The 25,297-nt window shown below is 42.1% G+C and overlaps 2 protein-coding genes across 2 annotated transcripts in view; one reads left to right on the forward strand and one right to left on the reverse strand.

Annotated features, from left to right (window-relative positions):
- The window catches only part of LOC113434536 (piezo-type mechanosensitive ion channel component 2-like), a 64,539-nt gene extending 61,297 nt beyond the window's left edge, over positions 1-3,242 (forward strand). The window contains exon 45 of the mRNA XM_087928753.1: positions 515-3,242. Within this exon, the coding sequence (XP_087784879.1) occupies positions 515-770 (256 nt within the window). The 3' untranslated portion in view covers positions 771-3,242. The remainder of the gene's footprint in view (positions 1-514) is intronic.
- NPEPL1 (aminopeptidase like 1) lies at positions 1,807-25,127 on the reverse strand. Its single transcript, XM_026697435.2, has 12 exons — positions 24,918-25,127; positions 18,899-19,084; positions 17,471-17,641; positions 15,486-15,575; positions 13,754-13,835; positions 12,785-12,927; positions 12,274-12,351; positions 8,498-8,598; positions 7,484-7,607; positions 5,979-6,155; positions 5,047-5,157; positions 1,807-3,637 (listed from the first exon to the last, which is right to left on the reverse strand). The coding sequence occupies exons 1-12, from the start codon at positions 25,065-25,067 to the stop codon at positions 3,479-3,481; spliced, it is 1,572 nt and encodes a 523-aa protein (XP_026553220.1). The 5' UTR covers positions 25,068-25,127; the 3' UTR covers positions 1,807-3,478.
- Between the last annotated feature and the right edge of the window lie 170 nt (positions 25,128-25,297).

Raw genomic sequence — 25,297 nt, forward strand, 5'->3', positions numbered from 1 at the left:
TGATCGTTAAACTTCCGAGCAGATATGGGTGTTACATTATGTCATGCCTCTACATATAAGACTGTTTGATTAGTTCCAATACAGCATGATATAGGTGACTATTGCCTCCTGCATCCCATAGTATCTACATTTTGTAAAAATAGGAAAAATTCTCCAAGAGAAATTAAAATCATGTAAACATGAGAACATGACCTAATGTAACATCCGTGTGTTTTTGCTTTGAGAGCTTAAGGACAATGGACTGTATATATTATTTTGATATAGTTTTTGTGGTTAACTGTCAGATTCAACTCTTGGATAGTTGATCAGGGTTAAGATTTCACTTGCCCAGGAAGCTCAGTAATTCAAAGGCAGGACACACATACAGATATACAAATTTGGGAACATATGAGAAAGAGTTTGGGATATAGCGACTTGCCTTGGAAGAGAAGTTCAGAGGACCAGAAACAGGAAAATGCATTTCAAATCTTACACTCTGAAAATAACCTTGGCTTTTCTCTTCTCCAAACACCAGCATTGCCGGTCTCTATATGTCGTTTGTCTTGGTTATTGGGAAATTCATCCGACAGTATTTCAATGGTCTCTCACGTTCCATCATGTTCGAAGAGCTGCCCAATGTGGACCGCATCCTGAAACTCTGCACAGATATCTTCTTGGCCAGAGAGGCTGGAGAATTGGAGCTAGAAGAGCAGCTTTTTGCTAAACTCATTTTTCTGTACAGATCACCAGAAACAATGATCAAATGGACCAGAGAACGCAAGGAAAAATAAAAAGCAGCTTGGATGGGAGATTACCACTAAGAAACTCTACAAAAAACAGGGCCTGCACTTGGGAGTTGGGCATCACTTCACAAGACATCAAGGCAATGTTGTTTTGGTGTATTGAATATTTAATCTACATTGTGGAGGTGTGCAACTACATGTAAGATTTAATATCCAGGGTGTGATATGCAGTTTTATATTGCACAGAGATTGGAATTTATAATGCTGTACAGTGATTTGGGCCAGGGGAAATCCTCAGTAAATGTTAACTGCTCCTATGATCCCCCCCCCTTTTAATTGTATGCAGTCTGATTCCAAATTACCAATTCAATTCAACAGGGTAGTAAAGTTAGCAATGAATTAGGAATTATGTCTTTGTCAAATAATTTTGGCATGAACAAAATAAAATGTTACATAGGCATACAAATAAAATAAAACACAGAATGACTTTGCCCTAGGAAAATAAGTGTCTGCCTGAAGGTTAAAAGGTTTTCTAAATAGTGACAGCACTTCAATAATAGAACCAATTCTATCTATAAAGATAGTAACTCCCTTTTGCTGGATATATTCAAGCAGAGCATCTGTCATAAGTGCTGCGATTCCTGCAGTGGATGCCTAGTTGGATATCATGGTCTTGGTAGTCCTTACTCATTGACACTAAGGTTTTAATGTTAGTAATGGGTTAAAAGACAGAGTGACTTTCCCAGCATGATCCCACTTTAGGCCTTTGACACAAAAGGTATAATAAAAATGCATTCCAGCCAATCCAGCTCTTTGTTTCCAGAAAAGACTGGCCAACCAGAGACCCCATGGAGGTTCCAAGAAGAGCAAGAGAGATTGCTCTTCTTGGAACCTCCATGGTTTCAATTGCTCTCCTGACTTACTCATGAGACATTAACTGCTTCAGCTGCATTTAGCTGCCTTCCATCAATATAGCAATCTGTGTATCTTCAATGCTTCCATAAATATCTCTACCACCTTTGGAACACCTTCAGGAATTAGCCAAAAAATGCATTGTAAATCTGATTTAAAAACCCAAACAATGTTGAAACAAGAGAAGCTTTATTCTGGCGTGGTTACCTCCCACATGGTCTTTAATTCTAAACATTAATGTAATTCATCAGCACAAGCATGTTAAGAACTTCATGGAGATGTGCACTGGGTCACACTAATAAAATAATCATGCAAGAAAAGCATGTGGGGGAGTATTTTGTTTAAAGCTTATTTTTAAAGAAAGAGATTAAGGCTTCCATTAATGTCATGGGATACAGCAGAGTCCAAAGTGATTGTTATCCCACGATTGCCATCTTACAACTTAAGCAGGTGTCGGGCTTCACATTTCCCAGTGTGATGCAGGGCAAGAGAGACATTGTTTCTTCCAAATCTTCCCTCTTTAGTTCCTGCTTACCGACCTGCAGGGGACAAAAATTCAGGCTGAGATGTCCAAGAAGCAGAATGGCTGGAAACAGAGTGCCTTTAACCATGAAGTATGTACTTGGTCACAACTTTAAGATGTGTGGACTTTAACTCCTAGAATTCTCCAGCCAGCCAGGTTGAAGTCTACACATTTTAAAGATGCCCAGATTGAGAAACACTGGTCTAGACTAGGGGTCACCAACCTTTTGGACTTCAGGGACCACTAAACTTATAATTTTAAATCCTGCAGACCAGAGACCCTTGGAAAATCCCTCAAAAAGTCTGCAGGAAGATTCCCCACCCTGTATTCCTACAGAGCTTTATTTGGGATCCCATTTTTTTTGGGGGGGGGGGAGGAGAGACTTTTGGCTTCATGCAAGGAAAGCAGCAGAAGCTGCAGAAGTCTTTCTTTCTCTTCTCCAAACTCCGCCAGAAATGAGTCTTTGCTGGTGCAGCCTCTTGGAGCAGGAGGCCTTGCAGGGTCCCCAAAGACTCATTTCTGGCAGAGTTTGGGGGAGAGAAAGAAAGGCTTTTGCTGCTTTCCTTGCATGAAGTCAAAAGCAGAAGGAGGTGGAAAGAAGCAGCCAGGTGGCCAGGTGAGGCACGTGGGGTGAGTGGGGCAAGTTCCCCCCTCTGCCTTTCCCCCCCTCCCTTCACTACCTCGTGTTGCTCGCAATGCGATGGAAGCCTGGTGTTCCTGAGGGCCATGTGGGCGGTGCAGCCTTGTGTTCCCGCACAGCCTGGATTAATTGCGTTGGGGGTGACATTTCACTGCAGACCACCAACATTTTCTCAAGGGCCACCCTCCCGGCCCACTAGTTGGTGACCACTGGTCTAGACTGTATGGTGACAACTGGGTGGTGTTTCCCCCTCTACTTTATATATTGTGAAAGACAAGGGGCTAAGGAAGCCCTGACAAGAGTGAGAATCCAGAAACCAACTAAAAAAAACTCTATAGGAAGTAAGAAATCAAGCAGTTGTTATTAATAGGCTCAGATAGTTTTTGAAAGAGAAGAGATGAGAAACATTTCTTGGCCCTCCTCAACAAGGGCTGAGAGCTGCAAAGCTGTTACACATTCGCAAAAAAAACTGTAATGCAAACCATTCTTAGAAACCAGTAGAACTGGACTTTTCATCATCAGGGAAAACCAGAATACAAGCAACCACAACTTTTGTGTCTATTTTCTTTTTACACTTGAAATGGCCATTTCTGACACATGCTATTTTAGGATTAGGAAATTGATCAGTGCAAAGTGAGGTAATTCTGGCATGCCAGCTCCAAAATAGGGAGAGGAGGGGAATTAAACTAAGCGCCGTCTCTTGCAATCTCTCCCCATGTCGTCTTCTAAGGAGTCTCCGCTGCAGCCCAATGGTGAGACCATATTCAGCAGAGGGTCTTCAGAGGCACGTCCAAAGAGTGACAGCAACAAAGCCACACCATAGCCAGTGGCTCTTTCTCCCTAGAGGCAAACAGAAAGGCATCTCAGATGGTTAGTCTTTGAGCCCAAAACACACACAAAACACTAGGAGAAAACTCTCAACACTGATGCCAAATGTCCATTCACACAAGCAGCTTGTTTGGGACTGGCTCAGGCTATTGTGTGAACCAAAACCACTTGGGTTTATTCAGTAAATTCTAGTTATCCAAATGTAGCATAAAGTGTGCACACGTGAATCTACAGTTACATTAAAAAAAAAGAAAATATAATGAAGCACATCTGTCAGCCAAACAAGTCCCTTCTTCTCAAGAGAGAATAAACTTTAGGGAAAAGGATTCAAGGAACAACCACCTGCTTGTTAAAAGAAGTAAAATGCAGAAAGCATCTGTAACATCCACAATATTCCATTGTAATTTTTTTCTTATTGTAACTTAGGAGTTACCACTGAAGAACAAACAATTGTTTAAATTCTTCCTAAAACTAATATAAAGAAATCCTACACATAACTCCCGAGAAGAATATTTTATAATATTTTCAAAGAATACAGCATGATTGGGTTTGCTGAACCCCCAAAAGACATCCATGCAAACACCAGGGAAATCTTGAATGCTTTAAAGATTGATACAGGTAGTACTTGACTTCCAAGTGTTCGTTCAGCAACCATTTGAAATTGTAATAGCACTAAAAAGTGATTTACAACCAGACCAACTTCCCCACAGTCACATGATCATAATTCAGGCATTTGGCAACTAGAATGAATTTATGACTGTCTCAGGGTCATGTGATCACCATTGTGACCTTCCCAACCAGGTTCTAACAAGCAAAGACAATTGGGGAAGCTAGATTTGCTTAATGACATGATTCATTTAACAACTGCAGTGATCCATTTAACAACCATGGCAAAGAAAGGGTTGTAAAATTGGGCAGAACTCACTTAACAACGGCTTTGCTTAGCAATGGAAATTCGGTTCCCAATTGTGGTCGTATATCAAGGACTATCTGTACCACATTCCAAAAGCCTTCTGCAAGCCTGTGTATTTCTTTAAGCAATGGAGTATTCCCAGCACTTGATTCAGGTGAGAAGCCTACAATTATCACCAGTTATGATTTGAATGTATGGCTTTTAGTTTCCAGAAAACTGTCAAGGACAGTCATAGATGCAACCAACTCAGCAGTCAATCCAGAACCATGAAATCACATAGTGAGACTGTATGTATTAATTAGATAAAAGAATAGAAAAAACAAATGGGAAAACAGTTACAGTGGACATAACATTAGAGGGGGCAAAAAACCCTGTGTCTTATCATAATTGAAAGAAACAAACATTTATGTATCAGGAAAAAGTTTTTGTCAAGGACATAAATAACTGGGACAAAGCTCCAGAAAGACAAGCACCAGACAGAGCATTAAGAAAAATCTTTTTTACTCACCGCATGGACGGGAGCTGCAATGTCTATGTGGACCCAAACACCAGGCCAATCAAACCCGATGTGTGAAGCAATGAAAAGTCCAGCACAGGAGCTGGGGGAGTTATCCCGGTCCTAAAGAAAAACACAACACAGGGGAGTTGCCTTTAATTCATTTCAGTCTGCTTTAGAATAGCAGTTCCCAAACTTTGCAGCTTAACGGCTTGGGTGGGGGTGGGGTGGGGTGGAGAGACCAGACCCCATGACAGTGGCAAGCTGGCACACATATGCATGCACATGCAGCTTGACTGCAAGTTGAGCTTGCATGTATGTGCACCAGCCAGCCACTTGCGTGAGTCAAGCTCTGTGTGTGTGTGTGTGTGTGTGTGTGCGTGCGCGCGCGCGCATGCATGCATGCACTGGCCCATCACATGTGAGGCCTGGTTGCGAACAGGCCACGGCCCGGCCGTGGCCTGTGGGTTGGGGACCCCCTGCTTTAGAACATCAAATTTAAAACTGAGACATGGACTTCTGCAGAGATGAGTAAATATACTCATCAGAGAATAGGAATGTGCAATATCAGCATTTGCAGGATGACAACATCAGTCTGCCATCACTGCAAAATGCTACAGTTTGCTATGGCTGCTAAAGCAGAAGAATTCTACAGAAGAATCCCATTTTCAAAATCCTTCAGGCAGTGTAGTTGGAGATCTGGAATCTTTTTTTCAAATTTTCCCCTTCCCCTGTCTTTTTTCATGGTTGGCCTTATACATAAAATAATCTGATTTTGAGGAGCCGTTAGCCCACACAATACAGGATGCATTTGCAAAGCTACTATCTAAAAAAAACCCCCAAACCATGTTGTAAAAAACCAGAGGACAGAAAACAGCCTGGCAGTTGACATTACAAATTATAAATTGATAAATGATAAATTATTATAAATGAAGCAAACCTACTGCCACTGAGTTCTTCATGTCGGCTACAGCTGAGGTAAATTCACTAAAATGGAGCTCTGGGCAATAGACGAGGGGGTGAATCAGATCGCCACAGTTTCTGCCTGCTTTGATACAGGCCTGTTCCCACTCTTCATTATTGGTGAGGACAGCTGCGTGGTACTTCCCTGTGGCGATTCCCTAGAAGGGGTATAAGGGCAAAAGGTAAAAGCAGAAGTTATCTGAATGTGCACTTAGAAGTGTTTCAGCCAGATGCCTCCTCATGCACTGGGGTTAAGAGTTCCTCCTTCTTGTTCAGATGCTGAAAATGTGATGGGGAGACAGAAAATGTATCTCTGTATCCTCTGTAACCTGTAAAGAAGTCGGGATCCTTACTCTGAAAGGATGCTGTAGGTAAATCAGGGGGTGCCCAAACTATTGGGGACCTAGGAAACATAGGTTCAGATTTTTGTTCCCTGAGAGTTGTTGGGAGTCAAGCAATGGCAATAGCACCTAGACTATATATACTACTCCACAGTGCTTTACAGTCCTCTCTAAGCAGTTTACAGAGTCAGGATATTGTCCCCTACAATTTGGGTCCTCATTTTACCGACCTTGGAAGGCTGAGTCAACCTTGAGGCGGTAAGAATTGAACTCCTGACAATCAGCATTGAGTTCATGCAATACTGCATTCTAACCACTGCGCTACCGTGGCTTTTATATCCTGTTATATGTTAAAGAACTAAAATAAATAAGCAGCATATAAGTGTGTGTGTGTGTGTATACATACATACATACATACATACATACATACTTAATGAACTACTGTTAATGTTGAGAGAGACGCTGTCCTGTTTCTTCACTAAGCTATTGTACAGGTAGTCCTCAACTTACAACTGTTTGTTTAATGACTACTCAAAGTTAGAAGGGAGCTCAAGAAAATGATTTATGACCAGTTCTTGCACTTATAACTGCTGCAGTGCCTGCGATCGTATGGTTATCATTTGCAACTGTCCCAGCTGGCTTCTAAGAAGTCAATGGGGAAGCCAGTAGAGAGGACTGCAAAATACGATCACATGGTGTCTTGTTTAACAGCTGCAGGGGTTCACTTAACGAATGAGACAAACATTTAATCAAATTGGGTGTGTGGTCACATGGTGCCTCACTTAATGACCACACTGCTTCATGATGAGTTTTCCAATCTCAACTGTGGTTGTAAATTGAGGACTGTTGTTCTGAATGACAGGATATGAATTATTAATTACAGTGCAAACCATACAAGTAACAATTCCCCTGCTTCCTCCTGCCATTATTCTCTTGATATTATTAACCAGATCAATGATAGCTTTTTTGCATTGGTGGAAGAACCTTTGTTTCAAACTCTGCTGAGTTTCTCAGGAAGGACTTCGCACACAAACTCGTGCAAGCACCATCTCCCTTGGGTGGGGTGTCAGAAGGATCTCTCCCCCTGCTTCAGCTTAAAGCAGAATGGAGGCGAGCAATGCTATTTATGTGTTCACCAACTGTACCTGAGCACCTGTGAGAGTGGCCATGTCAAGAATGATGTCAGCCCCAAGGTCTTTGCAAGCATAGGAGACGCCGTCAGCAAGCACCAGACGCCCCTCTGCATCGGTATTGTTGATTTCCACAGTTCTTGGAAAGAGGCAAAAGGCGGTAATGGTTCATTTATACACAACCACCACCCAAGTTAGTGTTAACATTCCTACATTAATTTCACAGGCTTCCTTTCTTGTGGTTAGCTGTGTTTTTAATATAGTAGCGACAGAATATTTATTTATGAGATTTAGAGGTCATTTGACCCAAGTATTATTCTGGGCAGCTTACATTAAAAATAGAAAACAGATTAAAAAGAAGAAAATCCCATATCAGCAAATGCATCATCTATAGGGCTATGCAAACATCCTACTCCACAACAGTGAAGTTGTTAAAGATTTTCAGAACATCATTAGGGTGGTAACAAAGTGGTGCGGTGGCCTAGAAGTGGAGCTCTTGCCTCACAATCGGGAGGCTGTGAGTTCAATCCTACGTAGAGGCAGATATTTTTCTCTGGGCACAATGAGAATATATCTGCTGCGAACTCCACATTGGTGACAGGAAGGGCCTCCAGCCAGTAAACACTCAGCTTCACTCAGTTGCCCTGACTCCACCCCAATGTAAGGGATCATGGGGTCTTTAAAAGACAAAAATTAAATAAAGTAGGGTGTCAGCTATCTATATGGTAATTTTGTTCAAGGGGGCTGGCACCTCCATTGAGAGGTATTTACAGCATTTTTTGATTAAAGAGATGTGGGCTCTTTCAGTTATTTGTCCAAGTAAAAGCCAACCAGAAAAGGAAAATTTAAAGATTAATGTGAAAAAAAAAGATTCCCAATCCTCCCTCCCTCCTTCCTTTATCCTCTGTTTCAACCCTGGTGAGTACTGAAGGAACCTAACAAAATTAAATAATCACAAAATGAAAAATAGAAAGCAGGTGGAAAATTTACTTAATAAAGCAGCAGAGACGGTGAGCAGATTAAACTTACTTTCCCGAGTAAAGAACGTGAATGTCATCAGGTCTTGTTGCATTTGGTCCAACAGAATTCTCAGCCAAGCAAAACACTGCATGAAGATTGTCTTTAAAGCCCTGTTACAGGAAGAAAAAGAAGACATCAAATGATGGATCAATGAATTCAACCAGCACCTCTCTAGGAGACACAGCTCCCTCCCTTAGGTTTCTTTTTTCTTCATTTTTTTTCTCCTTTTAAAATTTGTTGGTTATCTGCTCCAAAACAGCTTTTGGGAATGGAAGGCATACAAAGAAATGTAAAATGTCCATGTACCATAGCCAAACTATAGATATAAGCCTGTGCGTTTTACAGTATCCCTGGCTCAAGTCATGCAAAAATACTAGACAACACATTACACAAATAGAGTCACACATGTGCATGCACACACACACTGCTGTCCAACTTACACATTTAAACCCTTCGCGCACTTTATAGTCTGTTTCTATTGCTCCCCTCTGGGAGGAGGTTTCGAACTATTTCTAGCAGGACTACCAGAATCTGTAACAGCTTCGTCCCCTATACCATCTGTCTGATAAACTCACAAGATTTTTTTCTCGCCCTGTAGATACATACATCTGAACTAGACTGTGTTGTTTCTCTGGGTCATACATATGTGTGTATGTGGATATATAAATACTTTTTTTGTTATGTTTATGTAGTTATAGATTGGAGTTGGTTACCCTTTGAGAGCTGTATGCAACTAAATCTCGTTTTAATGTATATACATTTAATATTATTATATACATTTAAAGTGACAATAAAGTTATTCCATTCTATTCTATATTCTATATGCTGTTCTATTTCTATTCCTATTCTATTCTATTCCTATCCATACAACATACAAGTTAAAGTTAAAAATTATAGGCAAAATTAACATACTACCAAAACAATACTAGAAATTAATATAAGCAAAAATTAAATATAGAAGAGCTTAGATAAGAAAAATTAAAACTGAATTGTTATCAAAAAGTCCGTTTTTTAAAAAAAAAGCTGAATCTACTGAATTTGGTTAACTTGGAACACATCCCTTTATCTTCCCTCCTTTTAAATGTAATGTTTAAAAAACTTGAAAGCATTTCTCTTATGTTTTCATTTGGCTTGATTTGGAGAGATCTAAATAATTAGCTTTCACTTGAGGAAGGTTCACTAGGGACTGCTAACAAACTTTTGATACAACTCCTTTTTCTAACAGAGATGCTGTTTAAAAGGAATTGCCCAGGAAAATGCTAATTTAACATTTAAGTTATCTTCTGACCAATTTTCTTGGCTGGCCTACTGTTCATTAAATTATTGCAGAGAATGTGTTTACAGATCTGGATCCCCAGGCAGTTGGTGTAAGGGATAAAGTGCATCAGAGCTGCCAGCAAGCTTCACAGCAATAGGATTTACTGTGGGAATGAAATTTCTTCCGTATTTCTTTTTAGAAAAAAAAAGTCTTCAACAAGTCTTCGAATGTCTGAATATTCCAATCCTTGTGTTTTCACTGTCTATTCCATCTATCCTCCATATCTGGGTGATAAGTAAAAATCATGTAACATTCAATTTTATGTAATAACCAGCAACAAATAATTTTGCTTCTGAATTTTTCCTATTAATTGAGTGTGTTTACAATTAGCATATTCATCTCAGGATCCAATCTGCTCCACTAAATCATTTGATGTAAAAATATTGATCCTACTCCTATCTGGGGAATATTTGGAGAAAAGGAAATGAAGGTGTGACTGGTAATAAACTGTTATACAGCTTTGATATTGTCAAACTTGACCAAGTGGAAAATATTTGGGCCCACATCTTTGTGACTTGTTTGGTTCAGGTGCATGGGATTTAATTTCTGAAGTCAACATTTGTACAAAAATGTCAGGAAGGTCAAATCTAGCAAAGAGAACAACCCCACTTTCATACATTTCCAAACTGCAGCAGAATGAAGAAGATAGAAGATGATACTCTATGGCAGGGGTGTTAAACTCAAGGCCCAGGGCCCGGATCCGGCCCATGGGGTGCTTACTTCTGGCCCACAGGACCTCTCTGTAAACAGCGAAGGACCGGCCCATGGTGCCTCTGCCAGCGAAAATGGATTCCTGAGCTCCGTTTTCAGTGGCAGAAGCTTGCAGGAGGCCGTTGCAGCCAAAAACGGGGCTCAGGAACCCGTTTTCACTAGCAGAGTGCTCGGGCCACCACAGGCGCCCCCGACATGAGTGACATAGAGCTGGCCATGCCCACCCCAGGTCATGTCCCCTCACCCAGGTCAAACACAACTCTGATGCGGTTCTCCATGAAATCAAATTTGACACCCCTGCTCTATGGAAGAGAAGGAGCTTAGTAGAAAGGCATGTGCTTTGTTGAAATCCCAAATTCAATCCCTTGGATTTCCACGTAGGGTTGGGGGAAAAAATATTGTCTAAATCTGATAGCATGGCTCCTGCCAACCGACAGGGGAGATGGATGGACTCAAAAGCTTGGTCTTAAAGATAAATTGAGATCAAGAGAAGGGAGCAGCTGGTGGCTTCCTTCCAACTTCGTATGTTGTTCCCAGGGGTTCCCAGCAGAGCCAGAAGTCAACACAGTGATTTGCTAAATCTGACTTCAACCGAAGAACACACACAGACAAGCTGAGAGCACAGTGACAATGAAAATGGCCACTGCGCATCTTGAACATACCTCTATATGAATTCTAGGGGAAATGGAGCCTGGTAGCAAAGATTCTTCTTAATAGAAGGACCAAAATAATGAACAAATCATAATTTGGCATATTTATCAGATTAGATTTCCTTACTGAGAACTTCAAATATGCTTTACAGTTCATACTTCTATACTCCATCACACAAGACTCACAGCTTAACCGGAAGTGTCAAGCTGAAGATAAGGAAGTTTTCATTTTTTAGAGAGGGAGTGGGAATTAAGGTTTCTCTGTTGCAAGGTTGAAATTTTGAAACGTAGAACTTTGGAAGATTCTTTTTTCTTCATTTATAGACATACTGATTGCCAAGTATGCACATAATGTTATTGAAGGGATGCTACGTTTTTGATGACATTACTTTAATTGCTGTGCTATTGTCATCTGGCTGAATTTGTGCATATATTGTATATGTATTCTACTGATTTACATTCCATTTGATTTTTTACTCTGACTTTCTTTGTAAGCCATTCCAGATGCCTTCCTTGTATGAAAAGGAAAAAAAAAAACACATGCACACAGCATTTAGAATTACAATAAAATCAAATAAAATGTCTACAGGTGCGCAGAACTTTTCAAATTCTCCAATGATGTCCCAACTTTATCACAAGCATTTCAAAGTGAATCTGAAAGATATCCTATATTGAAACACCACTTGCAAAGTTTATTTAGAACTGTGAATATATGGCTCCATGACTTGGATGAGATTTGGAGAATTGTGTGCACGCATTCATATACACAGGACCTGAGTACCCATGTTACCTCTAGCCAAAACAGTTTCTTTACAATCTGAGGAAAAGGGATTATAGGCAGTTCTCAATTTACAACCAAAATGGAGCCTGCCCTTTAACTTTTTTTGTGGTGGTCATTAAGCGAACATCAGAGTTATTAAGCTAACCCCCTTATTTACTATGGGTCCGATTCAGATAAAGTATCTTCAAAACCCCCAAAAGGCCATCTCTGAGGCAGATGGGTAATTAAGAAACACGAAATATAAATAAATCTCATTATTGCCAGATGGCTTAACCATAGATAGTTAATACCAACTATCTTCAGTGATCTACAGAATTTCACTTACTTGTTTCACAGTGGCCTTGAAGGCACCCAAAATAGCAGCAGCCCCACCACAGTCTCGTTTCATTCCAGGCATTGTTGTCTAGCAAAATAAAATCAGAAATGCAAGCATTTATCTCAAAGCCATTGAAGGACAAAGTATCCCCCGCTAACAGCTGCACGTCCTTCTTCTCAAAAGCGAAGTGCAACAAGTTCAGTGGAACTTCCTCCAACTCAAGGTACCAGATGTGACCTAAAGACAACATTTCCACCTCTTCCTTCCATGCTTATCTTTGCCTCTCCTTCCTTGTCAAAATTTAGTCTGAAATGGTTAAGGGTAACTATAAATCCTAATTTGTGATGCTGCTGCATATTTGACCAATTAATTAACTAATGCCAGCTAGTCATCAGTTATGCTTTCGGTTTAGATGTCGAGGGGTAGATGTGAGTAAGGGAAAGGAGAACATTTCTTGGAGTCCATTTAACTCATGGATATTAGAGTAATCTGCCAAGTCCTTCCAGGACTCTGAACTTACCTTTCCTTTAATGCTGAGTCCTCCAGTGTCATAGACAATGCCCTTTCCAACCCAAGCAATAGTCTGAGTGGCTCCTTCTGGGGTATGACTGAGCACAGCTAGGGCAGGTGGGTGAATGGCTGCTTTCCCAACCCCATAGATGCCTGGAGAAGAAGGAAGATACTAAGAAATTATTCTCTCTCTCTCTCTTTCCTTCATCAGTCGTGCGGTTCATTTTGCAACCATTTTGCTGAAATCAATTTCAGTCACTACACAAGGACTATCTGTACTTTAAGCATGATATCATCAGGTATCGTTGTTCTACTTAAGAGATGGGTAGAGGGACTTCTAAAATACATGGCAGGAGCTCAAAGAGTTGCACCAAGTCTGTAACATCTTTGAGGTTCTCCCATGCTCCTCACTTTCCTATTTTTAACATTGTTCTACAAGCCTTAAATTTCTGAACAGCATCGGACAAATTTTAAGAATTAAGTCTAGAACAATGACCAGTGAAATCTTATTTGGGATTTCAAGACCCAAGACCCAAATCATTAGAGGAGTTTGAAGAAGCAGGATAAAGAGCATTGATGCTTTTGAAATTTTGTGCTGAAGACTCTTGAGAATCCCATGGTAGTTAAGAAAACAAATGAATGGATCACTGAACAAATCAATCAATTGGAATTCCTGGACCAAGTTGTAAGTAGATTTTTAAGGGGTCTGTTGTAACTTTGAACAGTCACTAAGCAATTTCACCTATAGACTGACTTGACGTTACATGATCAATCAATGACTTTGATCAACAGAATGAGGAAGGGGTTGAAATCATAAGATGCCAGTCTTCCCTAATCGGGCTAGGACTATAGTTCTCATCCAGCACAGCAAACTCTTAAGAACTCTAGTGCCATCTGGGAAAGGCTGAATTAAGAAATAATTCTCTAGGGTATAGGGGAGGAGAAAGAAAGAAAAATAAATTTTACTGCTTTGACTGACCTCCAAATCCTTTCTCTTTTAGTTCTTCATTTTGAAAAATAGTTGGCACAATCCCCAAATCCTTTCCCACTTTTCTGATTTCCTTTCAAAAAAAAAAGTGAAAGAAGGCATCACTTGATCATCATCAAATGACCAATCGCTTTCAACAACGTTGAAAACACAAAACCATATTGTAAAGTCCAACATTTAAGCTATGTCATTGCAACTCTCGGGCCTTACACACCCAATTCCCCTGGGTCCTTATTACAGGGTTTCTTTGCACGAAAGGCAGAATTCTCTCACCTGAGAGTTTTTTCTTTCTACCTCATTTATTTTTACTTGCTGGTGGGGACTGTTTCTGCCTCTTCACTATAGTCCCCACTCTCTCGCCCTTTTGACAAGGGCAAGGTCTTATCTACCATGGTCAGTTAAAAATGATGGACTTTAAGGGCCATTGGGCCAATAATATCATTTCTACTCTGCAGTGTTGAGTTGCCATGTGAAAAAGGATGTGCTGAAGCACACACATCTATCTAGAAAAATAAATAAATAATCCTTACTAATATTACAGATCAATATTTTTCATTTTAAAAAATGTGGGGGTATGTATGAGAAACTTTAGAGGCCATAACATGTCCTAACAGCAAGGAGTCCCCATATGCAGTGAAATTATAATTTCTACATGGGGGTTTTTATAGTATTTTTCCATTGTTATTATGGAGAACATTCGGTGGGAAAGCTACTTTGAAAGAAGAATGTTTATCATTTCTGTTCTGATTTTAAGAGAAAGCAGTATGAAAAAATCTCTGATCTTGAGTGATTAGGAATGGCAGAATTATAAACTATTATCCTGAAACAATTTAGAAGTTCAACAGTAGGTTCTACTATGAAATAATGAGGCAGCCACCCTAGGCGATTTGTTTAAGAAATTAGAAAATGGCAAGCAAATTAATATTTTGGTTAATTTTCTATCACTGGCACCTCTCGTCCAATCTCAATCAATTCTGTTGGTTGGACAGTTATTATTCATTAAAAGTGCTTTATTGCTGCTTCAAGTGTTTTATCTCTAGGCTTCTCACAAGCAGCAAAAAACAGTGTTAAGAATTACAATCCTCATAAAACAAATCAAAGTTATAAGAGTATTATAATGGAATTCAGTCACAATAATTCAAATCCTATAATCAAAAACATATCACCACCTACTTCAACTATTCATACCTCAACACACACTGAACAAGTTTTCAAATGTCTCTTGGGGCTCCAATCTGGTATCTGTGGTGCCAGTGGGGCCTTCTTGGACCCAGCACCGGAAGACATTAGTGCAGGAGAAGAGCACACAGAATTTGGGGACAGAGTTAAGCATTAAGTTTAGAGTCCTTGTATTCCCACAAATGGATTAATATCAGGCGTAAAGAATCAGGACTATTCGTAAGGTTAGAACATTTAATTATTCAAGCCTATACACAGGAATTTGGTCAACTAAAGTTCAGCATTAAATTGGTGCCAGATAAGGATCTGCCAAATTCAGAGGAGGATGGACCATTTGTGGGAACATAACGATTCTAAGCTCTGCTTCATAAAACTAAGTTTGTAACTGTGAATTATTTCAGGATAAAATAGTAAGTAAAGACCTTCACCCTTTTGAGCTACCAGGAGTAGATTATTATTTATTTTGGTAGAAATAAAAATGAATCCTACATAGGATTTTTCAAATTCACTGGAAAAATACCAATGTTTGAAAGGCATTACCAACCTCCAGGAACTTGTCAGTGTTCATTTCATTGCAAGGGGTGTCAACGATTCGAGCTGCCAATCTAACCCCTTCTGTAGCACTTTCTAGACACTAAAAGAATAAAAGAAATAAAGGGAGTCTGTGTTGGCGGAGGTTTGTTTCATCCAAACAGTGCATTTTTACTGCCCATAGACTTTTACAAATGGATTATCAGGGGTGGGCTGCTAGGGGTTCGTGGGGGTTCAGGAAAACCTCTAGCTAAGATTCTTCACAGTTCGGAGAACCCCCCAAATCCCACTCCTGGCTGGCCTACCCCTCCCCGCCTCCCCTCCCAGGAGTCCTCACACGGCCCATTTGGGATGCATGTCAGTGCAGGGTGCCCACAGAGGCTCGGGGAGGGCAAAAAACAGGCTTCCCAGAAGTTTGGGAAGGCTGAAAACGGGCCTGTTTCCAGCTTCCAGACTCTGGAGCCCGGGGAAGCTGTTATCGCCCTCCTGGAGGCTTGAGGAAAGCCTTCGGAGTCCGGGAAGGAAAAATGCTCATGTTCGGGATAATGGGTGTTATCATCCAACGTCTCTGCGGGGTATCTATTCAGGAAATGCGAACTTCTACATGTAGGATGTTATATTCGAAAAAGCTTGTTGATGGTCATTTTTGCAACCACTGATATGTTTGATATATACACATTTTAATTTCATTGTTCATTTTAATGGCAGGTTGGACCATGCCCTGGTGGAAGAGATCAGCACAGCTGGTCCTCACTTAAGGATCATGTCAGCCTTCAAGATTTTCTTCCTTTGCTTTGCATCTTTCAGCTATCATAAGTAACGGGGGGAGGAGCGGGGACATGATTATGGGAAGCGAGCTGGAAGTTTTTACAAAACAGAACTGTATAAGTTTGGGGGGGGGAGGTTCTTGCTTAGGCTTCTATCTTATGCTACGCACAGACGCAACTCTTTATCAAAATATGTCAAGGTCAATGGACAGAGGCCTCCTCACCACCTGGAGATGCCCACATGATGTGGTACACAACTTTTAATTGGATGAGCCAATTGAACTATTGGGGGTGGGAACGTTGCCATCACTTTGTATATGTGATTTACGTGCTCATTTTCTCAGATTCAGAATTCTTTTGTTGCTACCGCTTGATTTCCAGTAAAAGATATCTCTTCTCTAATTAATGGGAGTCTTGAGTATTTCTTTCTTGGATTTTGAATGGAGCACCATCTGACAGATCACTAGTTCAGTGACTGAACTTGAGACAGCGCTGAACAAATGACTGAACCTCGAAGTTCTAGCTGTTGCAGAGCCTCCCCAGTCATGTGATTGCAGTCTGGTCACTTGGCAAGTAGCTTGGATTTCTGACCATTGCCGTGTCCTACAGTCATGTGATCACAAATTGAAATTTTTCCTGTCAGCTTCCCAGTAGCAAAGTCAATGGGGAAGTTGGCAGGAAGTTGGACATTGTAGTCATGTGACTTCATCCATAATGATTTGCTTAGTAACGGCAACCGGGCACTGCGAAAACTGCCGACGCCAAGTGGCACAGTCACTTGATGTCATGCTTTACAAATGCATTGCTTAAAGGTAAAGGTTCCCCTCACACATACGTGCTAGTCATTTCCAGCTCTAGGGGGAGGTGCTCATCTCCATTACAAAGCCGAAGAGCCAGGGTTGTCCGAAGATGTCTCTGTGGTCATGTGGCTGGCATGACTAAACGCTGTTACCTTCCCACCAAAGTGGTCCCTATTTTTCTACTTGCATTTTTTACATGCTTTTGAACTGCTAGGTTGGCAGAAGCTGGGACAAGTAACGGAAGCTCCCTCCATTACGCGGTGCTAGGGATTCGAACTGCTGATCTTTCTGATGAACAAGCTCAGCATCTTAGCCACTGAGCCACCGCATCCCTGGTTTTGGTTCTGGTTTCAATTTCTGTAGGTAAGTGAGGATTACCTGTAAATAATTTGTTTGTAATCTGAAGAACTCTCTGAAAAATGTCAACTTACTTTCAGCATCTCAACTTCTACTGGGCCATTGTTCTGCCCAATTAAGAAAAACTCCACAACCACTGTCTTCTTCTCCGTACGTCTAGATGAACTGGAGCGAAGAGTGAAAAGTGGGAAGGCCCGAGCTATGGCACAAGCTGAAGCGAAGACCTCTGAGCGCTCACATACCATCTGAAATAGATAACCAATATTGATTAAAAAAAACACCAAGTACGTTGAACTAGCTTTTACTGAGATAAAAGGAGTTTAATCCATGTTTTTCAAACTTCTCTCCTGGAACCCCTGAATCCCACAAGAACCCGGTGATGTTCTGCAAGAGACAAAGAAAAAACCAAATATTCGTTTTGTAACACAAGAGCTATGTTTTTTTTAGCCTGGGCAGATTTAAGGAGTATGACCTTCAATTCTCAGAATTCTTCAGGCAACATGTCTGGGTAGGGAATTCTGGGAGCTGAAGTCTACATACCTTGAAGTTGCTCTGGTAGAAAAACACTACGCTAGAGCTTTGCTTTTTGGTCAGCAATTCTGAGGATTTTAAAAAAGAATCAATGGGTTCTGTAGCTTGAAAAAGCTTCTATCATCTTACACACTTATACTTGGAAAATTACAGCCTTAGGAGTAATTTTCATCAATGGCTTTTGAGTTGCAATGAAGCTGGAGACAATTATTTTGTTCCATTTCCGTTCTGTGTCTCTAGACACAGAAAGCAGGTTAAAAGATTAAAATAAGCAAAGCATTATGATGGATGGCTAATTTCCTGGAAGAATGATAATTGCTTTGTTGTTATGTAGTCCACCCACACAGAAACTGGTCTTTGCTTGAATAGTGACAATTTGTACAGTCCATTGCAGAGAAGGTGAATTGATTTAGACTGCAGAGAGAATTACAGCAAACATTCAGATCGCAGCAATTGCATTTACACAACCAATTAATCTGATGGGTTTCTGGATTAGCATATTCTCAGTAAGATAACCAATTGGTCTGGGTTACTACAACACACCATAGAAAAAAAACCTCACCAATATTTTGCACACTACAAAGAGACAATTGCCAGGCCTTTAACTGATACACACTTAGTCTCAAGTATATATTCACTTTCATTTTAGAAATTAACTAAAGTTAGTCCTTGTTTAGCAACCACAATTGGAACAAGCAACTTGGTTGTTAAGAGAAGTGGCCATAAAATGAAACTGCAACTGTGGTTATGATCTTCCTCCAGCATTACAGATCATAACCACAGTTGCAGTTTCATTTAATTACAGATTTGCTTTACAGATCTGCAAAGATTATCAATGCAATGATTGGTCACAAGGTGACTTCATAACTGAGAACAATCACGAAATGAGGACACCTCCAAATTACAAGTTGGCTTTTAAGAAAAATCACCCCCTTTCCACCTTGAGTGCTTTCTCTCCCATCTTCACTTACAAGGATGCATCTCTTGGTTCCTCCAGGCAAGCATGTTCGGATAACCCGGGTCAGGAACTGAGCAGCAGATGGGCTGTTATGTCGGCTCACCCGGGAAGGTAAAGCAGCTACAGTGGCATGGTTCAGGTAGAGGGGACAGCTGTCGGTGGGGTTGGGGTTCAAAGTATTTAATGCCGCTTGCCATATCTAAGAACAGAGGGGAAAAGGTTAGTGTCAAGATTCCGGCAGTTACCCCCATTTAAATCATGAGTCTTGAGCCAAAACTTCAAAAGGATTTATTGTGAGTTAAAATGTCCACCACTACCTCAGTGTAGCCGCCTATGAGACACATAATTCATTGTCATCCTTCACCCTGGTTTTCACCCCTCCCCCGGGGTGTATTGTAATTCATATTCTCCAAAGGGACATATCCCTAGCCCAGTCATCAATCATGCTCTCCAGTTAGAATTTTTCACGGCAAAAACTTTGGTCACCTAGTTACTATCTTTGAAAACATTTATGGAATGCAGTTTCAGTTTGCAAGTAGCTGCACTGCGCCCCCCTCCCTTTCTGTTGGCAACTCTAAAAAGACCATAGAAATATTTTATGAGTTGACAGTTAGGTCTTCTGCAGGCACACTGTTCTTTAAGCAGAATCTTCAGCCCAGGGAAATCCTCAAAGGTAGGTCCAAAAAGTCGAGATGGCAACCACAAGGGTGCACCTGAAACTCTGCCCATTTTTTTATGTGTGTGGTGTATAAAAAAACAGGCAGAGCTTCAATTGTACCCTTGTGGTTGCCATCATGGTCCTTTTTGGACCATACCCAGCATTTAGGCTTAAATACCGCCCCGTAGTGCTTTGAAGTACTCTCTAGGTGGTTTACAATGTACAAGCATTATTTGAGTATTCTCCCCAACAATCTGGCTCCTCATTTTATCGACCTCAGAAGGATGGAAGGCAGAGTCAACCTTGAGCCCCGTCAGGATTGAACTCCAGGCTGTGGGCAGTTTGCCTGCAGTACTGCATTCTAACCACTGTGCCACCTGGGCTCTTATGGGATGGATACCCTTGTCTGATCTGAACAGTGTTGGGACTCTTCTTTCTGTGATGCCTGAAGGTTTTCCTGCACAGGAACGACTGATGCAACTGGCAGGGATAATGGGAGCATTTAAAACTCAAGGTGTTTTTTTTAAAGTGTACTCTTATTATGATGGGGTAAATCTGCATGCAACCATTTACCAAGTGACAATTTGCTACTGTCTATGGGAGATTATTTTCTCATCCCTCTACCAAAAGTTAGAAATCATGAGATACTGGAAAGTCAATAATGTTCTTTTTCTAGACTGAACGGTTGCCAAGTGGTTTCTCCTGAACTCCCAGAATTCTTGGCAATGGCTGGGGATTCTGGGAAGAAACTTTCTGACAGTGAGAACAATCAACCCCTGGAACAGAAGTTGCCCTCGGAAGTTGTGGGAGCGCCATCACTTGAGACTTTCAAGAAGAGATTGGACTCCCATCTGTCAGAAATGGTGTAGGGTCTCCCGCTTGGGCAGAGGGTTGGACTAGATGACCTACTAGTCCCTTCCAACTCTGATTATCTGTTATCTGGAATTAAAGTACAATATCTGGGTGATGTCTAGATTGAACAAGGCTCAATAGTGCAATTTAATTTGCCACTTAATTACCACATTGTTATATGCTCCTCAATGTAAAGTAGGGGTGTCAAACTCACGTCGTCACGTGACATATTGAGACTTCCCCCCCTTCGCTAAACGGGGCATGGGCGTGGCTGGTATGTGATGCATCCGGCCTGTGGGCCAGGATTTAACAGCCCTGATGTAAAGTATGCATGTAACCAACAGCAATGTTGTCCTAGCACTTAAGAAGCGGACTTTCCTCTGGAATGATATCTCCTCCCAACATTCAGATCCCTCTAATCGTACAAGCCTCTTTTAAGAACTTGTTTTTTCCCCTCAAAAAGTTGATGGTGTGGCAATCTGACAGGTAGTGCTGGTTTTGATTACAATATGTAATGTTCTGAGTTTTTGTTGCTGTTTTTAAAGAGTGCGCTGGTTTTAACTGTATGCTACCCAGAGCTGCCTTTGAATTCGGGTGGCTTTATCAAGCAAAATTATACCAATCAACCTGTCCCCCCCAAAAAATTGCAGCTATGATTAACTGCTCTTATAGGTCCACTGGCCAGAGAGAGGGACAGTTCTCTGGGCAATTCAGGGGCAATCAAGTCATTTGAGTTAACCTACACATATGGCTGTCATCCCTACTGGTCTGAGCCTCCAAAATCTAATTTTTATAGAGCTATTAGATCTGTACCCTATCAGTCCAGATGAGTACAAGATGGTAGCAGAGAAATATGGAAAATTCCAGCTCTTTCCTGCTATCCAGCAGTTACCTGTACTTTTGCAGCCCTACATTTTGGCACAGCAGTCAATGTAGGAATAGCAGTCAGCATCAGTGCTTCCCATAGCGGTTAATACAGGAAACAGAAATCACTCATTACCCCCAGTGCAATGGGAGTGTGGGCATTTAAAGGAACCCTTCATTAGTTCCCCTCTATGGCTGGGGGATTTACCAGTGAGTCCTAACTTATAGTTCTTTAAAAATGTATGCATGTGTAATCCTTTTCTAGACAATCTGAAGATTCTTTTGCATTTAAGTGGCTGCTTTTGCACATCATGCTAAGTATAGGTTTTTGTTTTTTTTTGGTTAGACTCTTTTGGCTGGGTGAAAGCGAATGATTCATAAATTGCAATGGCCAAAGCTAGATATGGTTTTAAGTCAAGCCTATCTCTGTCTTAGTCCACTGGGAGAGCCCAGATAGACAATATTTTAAACGTGGATTTCTCATGGCAGTCCCCATCTTTTTCAGAGAAAGGGGAAGGAAATATTAGAGAAAGCAAATACTAACTATTAATAGTTCCCCTGAAGAATTATGGGCCTATTTAAAGAATCCCCAAGAAGGGGGTTGTTTCAAAAAAGGCCATAAAAAGCTGCTGTTGCTGTTATTATTATTACAATTAAATTTATACACCACCAGGATCCCAAAGGCTTCAGTCCAGATTCAAAACCATTCTCCAATCATGGGGAAGTCCAGCTGCTGAAAAGTAAATAAAAATAGCTGGGGAAAGTCATTAAAAGGGGAAGTGTCCTTAATGTAACTGTTGGCACACACTTTCACAAAATGCTTCTCAAGTGTATGATATGATATGGCCCTGATGCTTTGCCAGTATTGCTCAACTGGGAGAATAACATCCTGATTAATCAAAACATGTCCCTCCTGGCTCAGCAGAGCAAATTATGGCTTATGTGGCACTCTGCCTATATATAAAATGCTAAAACTCTTGCGCCTGATGCCTTGTAACCTTCCATGAGACAAAATGGGAAAGAATAGGGTAAGAGTGATTGAACTACAGTAACTTAAATGGGCTAGTTTAAAGAATGCTGTGATCTATAATTTCTGTGGGGATGAGAATTGTGCCAAAGCTTCTGACAACACTTCCCAGAAGCCCACAGGTTGCATAGCACAAGGGAAGATGGGAGGTGTGTATTCCCACCTTTATTCCCGACTCTCTCTGGCCCCTGTATTCAACTGGCTGGTAGCAAGACCCAGTAAGTGAGTGGCCACTGGCTGCTTTGGGCATCTTTTAATAGTGGTAGCTGTTGAGGGGAAAAATGAGGAAGCATCTCACATGCCTGCTGACAGGGTAAGGATGGTGTGTGTCAGAGGTGGTATTCAGCAGGTTCTGACCAGTTCTGGAGAACCGGTAGCAGAAATTTTGAGTAGTTCGGAGAACTGGAAAATACCACCTCTGACTGGCCCTGCTCCCATCTATTCTCTGCCTCTTGAGTCCCAGCTGATCAGCTGGGTCTTCTTTGGTTGCCCTGCACAGGAGAACAGAGCTGGAAAGCAGGTTAGTGGGATGGGGAGGGAATGGGGATTTTGCAGTAACCTTCCCCCACCATGCCCACCAAGCCACACTACGCCCACTAAGCCACGCCCATAGAACCGGTAGTAAAACAAAATTGAATCCCACTACTGGTGTGTGTGTGTCTGTCTGTCTGTCTGTCTGTGCTGGCAATGAGCATTCTTCCTCTCCGCATGCTGGCTGGGGAATTCTGGGAGTTGAAGTCCACACGCTTTAAAGCTGCCAAGGTTGAGAAATACTGTTCTATTTCAGCTCTATCTAACGTTTGTTAGATTTAAAGCTCAACAGAAGGTCAAGCCTGCATTTGTAGCATTCTTCAATTCTTCTCAACAATAATCCTGTAAATTGGGCTGTGAGTGACTGGGAAGCAGCATATCCTCCATGTGTTTCTATGGCTGAGGGTAGGCCTAGCCCTAGGCCCTAGTTCAACACCTTAAATCTTAAAAAGCTTGAATTTCATACTACCATTGTGAAATTATTTGCCTTCAGAGTGCTGAGGCTGAAAAATCCCGCTAATCTTCAATTTACAGTCACAACCGGTTGACCAGAATTTCCATTGCTATGCGGGGCGGTTGTTAAATAAGTCATGCCTGATTTTATGACCTTTTTTTGCCACTGCTGTAAAGTGAATCATGCAGCTGTTAAACAAATCTGACTTCCCCTCTGACTTTGCTTGTTAGAAGCCAGCTGGGAAGATTGCAAATGGTGATCACATGACCCCAGGATGTCACAACAGCTGTAAATAGTAGTAGTCAAAAACCCAAATTTTGTTCATGTGGCCTTCAAATGATCGCTAAATGAATGGTTGTTAGGTCGAGGATCACCTGTAAGGAAATCCATTCAATTTCCTTCTTAATTTAAGAACCTTGGGGAAAATGGAATAAAATCTAGAGCAGTGTTTCTCAATCTCAGGAACTCTCACATGGATGGACTTCAACTCAGAAAATCCCCCAGCCAGCATGATCTAAGGCTCCATTCACACCACATCTTATATTATTTATTTTGCTTAATCATATTGATTCAAACACAATTGGCCGAACTCACACAACACCTTAAACCACAAACAACTCTTTACTAGGCATTAGATTAGATTTACCCAACGCTTCAAAGAAGCAAGCAACATTTTGGCCCAGCCCAAAAATCTCTGACTTCACATAGCATTACCAAGCAATAAATCTCTCTGAAGGACATCGTATATCTCTTAGGAAGATACGAAAAACAGGCAGGCAAACACCTGGAAGCCTATCTGATTAACTGGGGGGGAAAGGGCTGGGGGGGGGGGAACAGGGGAGGGGGATAAAGCGCAGGCAGCAGATTGCCACGAGGTTAGCAATTTCAAAATCCACTTCATGCGGAATCAACAGCAATGAAGACCAGAGCACAGCTGCTCTCCACACATCTCTCTCCATCTTGCAAAGCTCTCCATGGGGGCAAAGGGCTGCAACCCCACCCCCACCCCCAGGCAGAAAACTATTCTACCAATGGAAGTGAGTATCTGTAGGTCAGGGTCGAACTGAGGAGTCACATGTTGTCTCTGAGCTTGGTGACATTTCATTACCCCACAAGGTAACACCATCGGTGCTAGTCATCAACACTGGAAGGTGTTTTTTTTTTAAAAAACCGCCAGACTGGACAACCATTTGTCTGAAATGGTTATATAGGCTCTCCTGCCTGCCTGAGCAGGGGGGTGGACTAGAAGACCTCCAAGATCCCTTTCCCAACTCTGTTTATTCTACTCTATTCTAGTTTAGTTCAGATAATGAAACATCTGCAGGCAAACCACCCAAGTCGGGCAGCACCGAAGGAACTCCGCTCCGAGCAGGGCGCCGGGAGAGGCGAAGGGATTCAACCCGATCGCCGCGGCTGGAGCGGTTCCCGGCTCAGCCTAGGCCTGCCGGGAAAGAGAAAGGGCGAGGGGAGGACGACCCCGGCTCGAAGCAAGCAGGGACCGCGGCTGCAAGAACAACGCGCTGGGGTGGGAAGCCGCGGCTGCAAATCGGCGGTGGGGGCAGCGCCCCTTCCAAAGGGCGAAGGGGGCGTTCGGCAGGCAAGCCCGCCCCAGGAGGCGAAGCGATGCCAGCCCGACTCCGCGTTACCTCCTCGGTGACCCTGGGCTGCAGCTTGCCCCGCACGTGAGCCCACGGCAGCCGGTGGAGGTTCTGCAGCTGGCCCAGCACCAGCACCGGGCGGCTTTGCGGGTCCGCCTCGCCAGCGCTGGCCTGGAACTCCAGCTGCACGCTCGCCATCTTTCTGCCTGCGGCGCGGCGGCTCCTCCCAGGCAGGTGCCGCGCCTGCCTCCCGCGGCCGTAAGAAGAAGGGCAGCGCGGAAGGAGGCGGAGGCGGCCGCCGATTGGAGCCGCCGCAGGGTCGGCCGGGTTTCCACGCGTCGAAACGGGCCATCCCGATATGCCACCGGCGGCTGCCGTTGGCCTTCTTTGCAGTGGATCATCGTCAGGGTCAGGGAGGTTGTTTCCTG

This window comes from Pseudonaja textilis, chromosome 3 (genome assembly GCF_049901715.1).
Source record: "Pseudonaja textilis isolate UNSWEBS1 chromosome 3, rPseTex1.2, whole genome shotgun sequence".
Lineage (NCBI taxonomy): Eukaryota > Metazoa > Chordata > Lepidosauria > Squamata > Elapidae > Pseudonaja > Pseudonaja textilis.